The 9,676-nt window shown below is 34.5% G+C and overlaps 1 protein-coding gene across 3 annotated transcripts; it reads left to right on the forward strand.

Annotated features, from left to right (window-relative positions):
* The first annotated feature begins 2,422 nt into the window (after positions 1-2,422).
* Positions 2,423-8,511, forward strand: LOC132043284 (uncharacterized). Of its 3 annotated transcripts, none has more exons than XM_059433787.1 (10): positions 2,423-2,665; positions 2,751-2,856; positions 3,436-3,524; positions 3,625-3,763; positions 4,204-4,278; positions 4,543-4,664; positions 4,746-4,821; positions 7,152-7,211; positions 7,903-8,073; positions 8,232-8,511. In XM_059433787.1, exons 2-9 carry the CDS (start codon positions 2,755-2,757, stop codon positions 8,038-8,040), a joined length of 801 nt encoding a protein of 266 aa, XP_059289770.1. In that variant the 5' UTR covers positions 2,423-2,665; positions 2,751-2,754; the 3' UTR covers positions 8,041-8,073; positions 8,232-8,511. The 3 variants fall into 3 exon arrangements, with proteins under 3 accessions (XP_059289770.1, XP_059289772.1, XP_059289769.1); XM_059433789.1 differs by having other exon boundaries at positions 8,278-8,511; XM_059433786.1 differs by having other exon boundaries at positions 2,424-2,665; positions 7,903-8,511.
* The last annotated feature ends 1,165 nt before the right edge of the window (positions 8,512-9,676 follow it).

Consider the following 9,676-nt stretch of genomic DNA (forward strand, 5'->3'; position numbering starts at 1 on the left):
AAATTACACTAACAATTCATGCATTAGCAATGCCATTCTCTTAAGTACAAACTTTATATTACAAGCCTAATGGCTCCCAAAACGACCCGTATTCTCACAACACCAACGTGGATCATTTAAAGGTTCATTAACGATACAAAACTCACAACGACAACAACTAGAGTCTTAAGTAACATTTGCTCATTTCGGCTACCAAGTATGGCACACATTCGGCCAGCCTTGTACACACGCATACACATGTAATTCACACTCATTCTATACACTACAACAACAAGGAAATACACTACATATAATTCAATCTACTAATCCCACAACACATAGGCAACACACGGCCACAAGCCATGCATGGCTCGTAGCCGCGGTCAACTCCAACATCTACATCTCCATAAATTTCATGCTTGTTTGCATACTACAACACGTACTACATCATTCACAACACAAGAAAGAGGATTAGTTCTTACCTTTTCTTCTTCACTTCACACGTCCACTAAGGTGATGAACAAGGAAACGAATAGCTTATTGATCCGAATAACACCTCCACGTTAACAAGCGCCCTTGACTTAGTTGTTTTGATAAGAACCAATTTTTTTTGATGGAAATTTCTTGACCTTAATTTTTCACTCCCATGGCCGTGAGCTAGCTTCTCTTGCCTTCTCCTTATTTCTTGATTTTTCTAGAAAATAAATGAGGAGAAGGATGACTTAGTCATCTTCTTAAGTAGCCAAAGAAAATATTTTATGTGGCTATGGCCCACAAGTAGTATAACCGGCCACTTTGGCCCTTTTATTCCAATGATTTACAAATTTTTCTTATTTCATTTTTGGCCCCAAAATGTTTACTTAATAATTCCCGTGCCAAGAAAGTCATTCATCACTTATGCTTTTAGAACAAAATCGTGGCCGGGAAGTCCCATTTCATGTATCCGGAATGGTCTTTCCCTAACTTATCATAATTTACTCATTCTCGTCCCGTTGTTCGAAATACGGGATATAACATCCATGTGGCCTTGGCCCATAATTAAGGTGAGCGACCTTCCCTTTTTTCTTTTTCTTTTTCATCAACTAAATACTTTCCAAAAATAGCTTTTAACCCCAAATGTTTCCTTAATATTTCCATGCCAATAAAGTCATACACAACTTGTGCTTTTAAAACAAACAAAAATCTCTACTTCGTATCCCAGAATAGTCTTGCCTCTAACTTATCGTTGTTAACCCGGATTGTCCCGATGTACAAAATACGGGATATAACATCCACGACTAATAGATATTAATCACCTTTAATACTCTTTATATCAGACCCTTTATTATTCCTTAAATACAAATCTTTTGACTCATTATTATCTTGAATCCTGGGGGATACATCCATACCGGATGAAATGTCCTTAAGAACAGTGTCATAAGTGACATGCCTCAAGCTTTCAAGAATTCCCTACAGTGTTCGTGATCGATTATTTTCCGTAAGATTTCCAACAATATACACATTATTTTAACCATGTTATAAATTTGATGATGATGCTTATGTGTTTTTAGGTCGATAGTTTATGTGATAAACCTATACTAGGAGTATATATCAAATATTGTATGTATGTAAATTGTATATTTGAAACAATAATGCAAATATATATATATATATATATATATATATATATATATATATATATATATATATATATATATATATATATATATATATATATGTAATTATATTGTATATTTGAAATAATATACTGCAAATGTAAATGGCATAATAGCAATATATATTAAGCATAGTATAGCAAATGTAAATGGCATAATAGCAATATATATAAAGCATAGTATAATATTTATTAGCTTTTAAGTCAACAAATAAATCAATAGTATATCTACTTAAGATTAATTAATTATTTAATTAAAATCAATTATTCTTAAAACAAACATACAAAAAGAATTAGTGTAAGTTGAAAAAAGGAACAAAATATGAAATCCAAGATTTGGTGGGATCTCATTAATTTATCAATCAATGCAGAAATTTATACTATGCTAAAATTGTTATAAAATATGTTATTTATGAAAAAATGCAAAACTTGTGTCATTTGTGTTACTAGACTCTATGGGATCATTTGGTGCATGGTATAGGTTGAGATATCCCAGCACTAATTTTTTGTACCGTATTTGGTAGGAGGTATAAATTTATCCTGGGATACAATAAATTTATACCTCCTACTAAATACGATACAAAATGAAGCATAATCCCAAGAGTGGGATATCCCACCTTATCCCACTAAGGTTGGGATAAATTAGTCCCAAAATTATAATCCGGAATAATTTTGACTACCTACCAAACGACCCTATAAATATGCTGCACCTTGTAAAAACTTCAATAAAACGTGGGGCCCATTTCTTTTCTTTAAAACACTTTCCACGCCACGCGCCAGTGTGAGCCAAGTATGACGAAGAGAATCCAATTTTGGTCATGGTCCTCCACCCCCAACCCCTCATTAAATTTCACACCAATTTGTTACTGTTATATTTCCCCCTCATTAATTGTTGTAAGCTACTAGTAGCCATCATTTGTCAAGGATGTGGTCAATTCTCTGACTTGTTTGAACATTCTTGTTCTGTCTCGGTTGGTTATCTTGTAAAGGGGTTTAACCATTTTACCTCATACTAATAAACACAGATTTCAGGTTTTACGATCTTCCTTATTTATGCATTTCCTTTTTGAATCTTTTTCTTTCGTGTTTTTATGATTTGGCGGTTTTCCATTTGTAGCAATATGTTGGGTCTTGGATTGATTAGCATAGCGGGTCATGCTACCCCAAGTAAAGAATTACACTGGTTACTTTCTGCCTTTGCTGGTATCATCATGTGTAAAATTGTGAGTTCTTTTTCCTCTCTTATATTTGGTCTTGCTCTTATTGTGTGTACGTCTCTAAATTCTTGATCACATATTTTTGCTCCTTCTGAGATTCTAGACCCTTTTCAAGTGTAAATATGGATTGCTTGATGTTGAACTACTTAAGTGGGATGTTATTTTCTCTGTGCTTAGGCTTTGTTTTGTTTTGACTTTAAAAGAAAAGAGCATATTATCATCTTGCAAACAATACATTGAGGCCTATTTCCTTGTATTCCTTGCAAACAAGTATATATAACTCATCTGGATTTTATGAGTTCCCTATAAGTATAACCAAATTGTATTACTCTCTACTTATTACATGGATAATACTTCTTCTTGCTTATTAATTATTAAAAAAAAAAAAAAAAAGGTTCTAAAATACAATCTTTAGCTCTGGCAAGAGTTAGGACTTGTATGCCCTTTTTCGCTCTCTCTTCGCTAGTTCTAGGAAAAAAAATAGTGTGTCTTATTGTTCTTCGTCTTACTTTTGAACAGTTATTATTTTATATTTTTTGATCAGCTTCGTCTTACGTTTGAAGATGTTATATTCTTTGGTTGAAGGTTTATCAATTAACAGGTGCTATAAGTCCTTTGTTCTTCACGGGATATTTTAAACTTGACGACCAAAAGAAACTTGAATGGAACAACAGGTAGTAATCTTAACATTCATGTAAATTTTTGTTTTTCTATTTTTAGTGATATAGCTTGGATGGTGTCAGCGTCTTACTGAGGAATCTTTCGTTTGTTCAGAGGATTTTCCACTTTCCATGCACTCCTTGTAGCAGCTGCTTCTATATATCTCTTGCTTGAATCAGATCTTTTCCTTGATGGTGCTCAGGATGAGTTAATGATCAATAGAACCTCAGCTTTTTCAGACACCATGCTCGGGGTATTAATGCCAAACTGACTTCCTTTTAGATTACAGTAATAAATGGTTGCCAATTTTTCTCCAATTCATCAGTTAGCTAGATTTGACATCTTATATAAAAATTAATTTAGCTGAGCAAATGTTTTATCCACATTGTGAAGTATGTTAGACAAAAGGAGTTTGACTGTTTTGAGCAAAATGCTTAATTCATACCCTTATTGTTTTCATGCATCATTATGTTTTCAGTTTCCTAGGGTAGTAACACAATCACGGCTTTACTTCCCCCTGGCTACTCTGCTATCACTTCATCTGAAGGATCTAAACATAATAATGTTGTCTTGGTCTTGCTTTGTGAACAAATTCCTTGTTCCTTCATCTAATTCAACTCTAGCCTTTTGTGTTGACATTATGCTGGATGTATGATCTATTCTCAGCTCTATTCTATCTGTATGGTGATGCAGATCTCCACCGGCTACTTTCTGGCAGACTTGGCAATGATTTTGTATTACTTCCCAGCCTTGGGTGGAATGGAGTATGTAAGTATGGGGAAACACTGTATTTTCTTATATAATTATATCATCAATTGCATAAATTGGGGTGGCTGGGCTTTTAATCAATGCGTAATAGGGTCTACTCCTTTCTACTTTATCCTGCCCAACTCCAACAATGAGCCCTTGTTAAAGGTTGATGAATAACTTTCTCTTACTCTTCATAGGGTCTGATTGTATATCTAGTTGAAACTTTTGTGGCGTTGATGTTTAAGATTGTACTTTGCCTTTGAATCTTCATTTCTCCTCCAGGTCTTTCATCATGGACTCTCAATGTTTGCAATTGTTCAATCCCTTTTAAGTGGTCAAGCACAGATATATATATTTATGGTACTCTTTACCGAGAGTACTACTCCCTTTGTTAATTTGAGATGGTAAGAGCAATCAGCATCTGCTATTCCTTGTCCTCCAGACCTAACATTCTACATTAGTGACTGCCATTAGCATATGTGCAGGTACCTGGATGTTGCTGCTCAAAAGAACTCTAAGCTTTATGTCTGCAATGGAGTAGCTTTATTTCTTGGGTGGCTGGTATGGTCTACGAGAATATATTTCCTTCTGTCTTTGTTGTTGCAATTATGCGGATATGGCATGCCTCGTATGTGAAGCTAAACCTACTTGGGTGGCTATCAATTTTGGAAAAATTAATTTGGCAAGAATGGTCTATTTAAACTAATGACCTCTTTTGTCATAAATTTGCAAATTGCTTTTCTTCTTTGATGAAAGCATTTTAGGCACAAGATACTTCTGATTTGTCCTCGAGAAGTGTGAAATAGGGTTCTCTAAAATAAGAGGTTGTCTAATCTCACCAGAAACGGCTTTGTGCTAACACCAATGCAATGTAGTGTAACAATAACAGCTAACCCTGAATCCAAGTTCGTTGTATCACCTATCTCGAAAGTTTGCTTCTATTATGTTCCGTTCAAGTGAAACAACTGGTAGTTGTTATGCAGCTATGTTGCTGAAAATTCTTAAGATATTTTCCTTACTATTAATGCTGTCGTGGACCTTGCAAATGGGTAGTACATATGCCTTGAGGTTTCTAGCTTCTTGATAAAAAAAGGGGTTTGTGGCTTAGCAGGTTATGTTACAAGGATGTTGGTTAAACAATTTGTTTGTTGGCTAAATACATAGACACCCCCTCAAAACTTGCCCTACTTTCTCTTTAAGACACCTAAACTAAGAGTTCTACGTATAAGAGTTCTACGTATAAACACCTAAACTCAAGCTAAAGTGTGTCTGTTAGACACAAGACTCTGACATGGCAAAAAGCATGTCAGCTACCCGACATTGAGCGCGTACAAGAAAAGCATTTACTGCATAATATGAAACTTCTCCAGAAAAATAATTTTCCGGCCACTGTCTTTCTCTTATTTTAAAAATGACATTCATATTTGGACCATTCTCTTCCATTTCGGACAAATAGAATCTTTTTTAAAAAAAATGTTTTTTTTTATTACATAGGGGGTAGGGGAGGGGGAAATGGGGGAGGGGATTACAATGTGGGGATTCGAACCCTCACCAAAAAGGTGAAAGTTAAGGTAGTCAACCAACTGAGCTACTAGATCCCAATTGTTTTTTTATTACATAGGGGGTAGGGGAGGAGGACATGGGGGAGGGGATTACAATGTGGGGATTCGAACCCTCACCAACAAGGTGAAAGTTCAGGTAGCCAACCAACTGAGCTACTAGGTCCCTACCGGACAAATAGAATCATTCTTCTTCTTAAACCCACTTTTCTCCTCTTTCATTCAAACCCATCCCAAGTTGAAACATTAGTTTTAAATTATTTTTTTAACATCCATATAAGTATTCGCTGGTTTATATTAAAAGGACGACTGATATGCTCTTCCAAATTAGCCTTTCTTTTTCCAGATTCAATTAGTTTTCAAACTCATTTAAGTTATTTGTTAGGACACTGAAAAGGATGAAAGAAAATTTAAATCCGTAAAAGTTCAACAGGGTGCCACTCTTGAATGTTAAGATTGTTAGTTTGGTGCTGATAATGATTAGGAGGAAGGAGTGTAATTATCGATCACGTAAGAAATTGGTAGCAGCTGCGACTGATATGAGCGTGGTTATGGCGGTAGACGAATCACGAATGTAAAGAGGAGCTGCAGAGAGGTTCTTTTTTTTTTTTTCCCCACATGTCACCTCTTGATTCGCTTTTTTCCCCCCTGGTCATAGCGTTTGAAAGTCACGCACTTTGTTTTTGTGGAAGATTGTCTGTGAGGTGTCTGACAGGCACAGTTTGACTTGGGTTCAGGTCCTTAATAGGTATAACCTTTAGTTCACGTGTCTAAATGAAAAAACCGGACAAGTTTGAGGGGCCGTATATGTATTCAGCCTTGTTTACTTGATATGATTATCCTTTTCGAAACAATAATACAGTAATTCTCATTGTTGGAGATCCCAAAATATTATATTTGTGACCACTGACCAATATATCAAAATATCCTCATTTCTAGAAAGCACAAGAGATTGCCTGGGTTTTAAGCAATATTACAAACTTGCAATAGTTATAAACATTTGTTTTGAGGTTTAGCTTAATAGCATCATGAATCTTTTAGTCAAGAGTTTTGACTCTTTCCCCAAGTAATTCATGAAAATTGAAGGAAAAGTCAAGTTAGTTGTATGTTTGAGAAAGCAAAATCTTGAAATGTTATTATTCTTATTTTCATTTGACGTGTTCTTTTTATGCTTTTGATTGTTAACTTTTTCCGCCAAGAGACTTCGGATGCTAATAAATTGTTAACTATAAGGTCTCATGTATACACTACCCTTCCCAGACCCCATTTGTGGGATTATCCTGGGTATGTTGTTGTTGTCTATAACCAAGGTTTTTGATGTGATGCTTTCAGGTTGCAAGGATTTTTTTGTTTCTCTTCCTTTTCTATCACATGTTTAGCCATTTTGATCAGGTGAGTACCTATTTGCACAATGTATTGGATCTAAACTGTTTTAAGGCCTAATTCCTCTTCAACTTAAAATACTTATGAGATTTTGAAGCTGTGCAGAACTTTTCAAGTATGTTATACTATACATGGATTTACAGTAAACTCTAGGTCTTAATTTATTGCGTAGCTAGGTCAAAATTTTGGTTCCTTCTGCATGATGCAAGTGTCTGAACAAGGCAGACGTGTATTTGGAATTTCTCTTATTGATTACCCTTTTTTTTTTTTAATAACTGTGAAATCTCTGAGGATCGTGGCAAACGGTGCTGAACTCAGTGAATAATGAGCCTGCTCCTCTACCTTTCTCCACTTAACTACTAGGCTTTTGTCTAGGGCAGGGTTCGAACCGTGATGCGTGCGTAACCCACCCATTACAGACTGCGCTCTTACTACTAGAGCAAAGCCCTGGGGCTAGCCTATTTAATTGATGAGAGTGGGAAATCTTAAACTTCGTAGTTGTCTCATATCTGAACAGAATAACATGCAATTGATTGTCGGGTATGGCATTATATGTCCATGGGATTTGCTTGATGTGTTGTTATATTGTTTGTACTTATGATAGTTGTATCAACGGCCACTACTTGATAGACTTTCGGAAATAACATAATTGTTTCCTCCATCCCCTCTCCATTCTGACACTGTTTCAATTGTTGTTCAGATAAAGAAAGTTTATCCACTGGGCTTCTATAGCTTGTTAACTGTACCTCCTGTTTTGGCACTGCTGAATACCGTCTGGTTTTGGAAAATTGCAAAGGGTTTGATTAAGACTTTGAGAAAGGCTAGACACAGCCAGTAGCAGACAACTACTGCTCTTTTGGAGCTTGTGCAGGTACTTACAGTGGTTCACCAGGGTTATCATTTATGAAATCAACCTCTATGTTCATCAAGTACAGCTGTTTTCTTGTCTTTTCAATACCTATTTCTTCATTGAGTTACTGAGCCAACAAAACAAGTGAAAGAACTGATTGTAAACTAACATTTTTACAGTATCTTTGTCCGACATTGCTAATCATAAATGTGGCATCCCTTTCAGTAATTGTAGTGTGATGCAATACCGAAGTGTAGGACCGCTGATTGACTGTGATGTTGTATTTGCTGGCGACAAGGAGCCTATTTTGATATTTTTCAAATTTCTGGCTTGTTTGATCAGCTATTTTGGCTTTACCGTTTTACTCATAATGTACAAAAATTGATTTTGGCTTAGCAAAAGGAACTCAATAGAATCAGATCTACTCATTAAAGTGAAGCTTTGCTCTAGGTTTACCTACTTTGTTGGTCTTACTCACCCTTGGACCCTTGGTGTTTATAAATGTCATGCCGTTTACATACACGTTCATCACTTGTGGTTAATTGATGTTTATTTTACCTTAATATATTACTTAATTATGATTAATTCACGTGGTTCAGTGTAAACGTCGGATAAGTTGTTTCAGCCTATTGATTTCTTGGAATTCGAACAAGTCAATTCTTTAAGTTAAACTTACAGAAATAACTACCTTATTATAGGTTCTTACTATTAGTAACTATCCTTTTCAATATTACGATATGTAGCTACCATTTCATTAGTTTATGTATTTGGACGCGTGTATTTGAAGGTTTTCAAATACATAACTAATCTGTAAACAATAACCAGATCTCTTAAATTTAGGCATTAACAGTGGTGTTTATTAATAGATAGAATAATTTTTTTTTTTTTTAATATCTTTCTCTCTTCCCTTCTTTTGGTAAGGTAAATTTAGTTCCATAATTTTAGCTTCCATTTCTTTTTTCAACCATGATTTTCTTTCTCTCTTTCCTTCTTTTTGTAATTAAATTCAAAATTCAAAAACATTAATAATAGAAGGAAACACAAAAATAGAGTCTACGATCATTCAACCAGTAATTCGAAAAATACATGATTTGTAACTTTAAAACACTTAGAAAACAATTGTATTTAAGTTTTTATTGAAAAATTCAAATATAGAAATACATTCAAACACTCATAAATGAATTTAAATGACTGTGTATTTGATTCGCAGTTCATTACTATTTCAAATACATACAAAAAAATACGTCACTCATTGGTTCAAATACACAAAAACATGCAAACATATGCATCACTGGTTCAAATACACAAAAACATGCAAACATATGCATCACTGGTTCAAATACACAAATACATAGAAACATCGTAAACGAATTTAAATGACTTTGTATTTTTTTTGTAGTTGATCATTATTTCAAATACACAAATACATACAACAAAATACGTCACTGTTTCAAATACACCAGTACATAAAACATTCATATACAAAATTGAATGCATGTGTATTTGATAAACAATTAATCACTGGTTCAAATACACAAATTACATACATATTAATTAATGAAAACAAAAATAATAGTGTAGAAAATCAACGAATCATATAAAATTGAAAGCCATTGAGGCATCA

The sequence above is a fragment of the Lycium ferocissimum genome, unplaced genomic scaffold (genome assembly GCF_029784015.1).
Source record: "Lycium ferocissimum isolate CSIRO_LF1 unplaced genomic scaffold, AGI_CSIRO_Lferr_CH_V1 ctg226, whole genome shotgun sequence".
In the NCBI taxonomy this organism is placed as follows: domain Eukaryota; kingdom Viridiplantae; phylum Streptophyta; class Magnoliopsida; order Solanales; family Solanaceae; genus Lycium; species Lycium ferocissimum.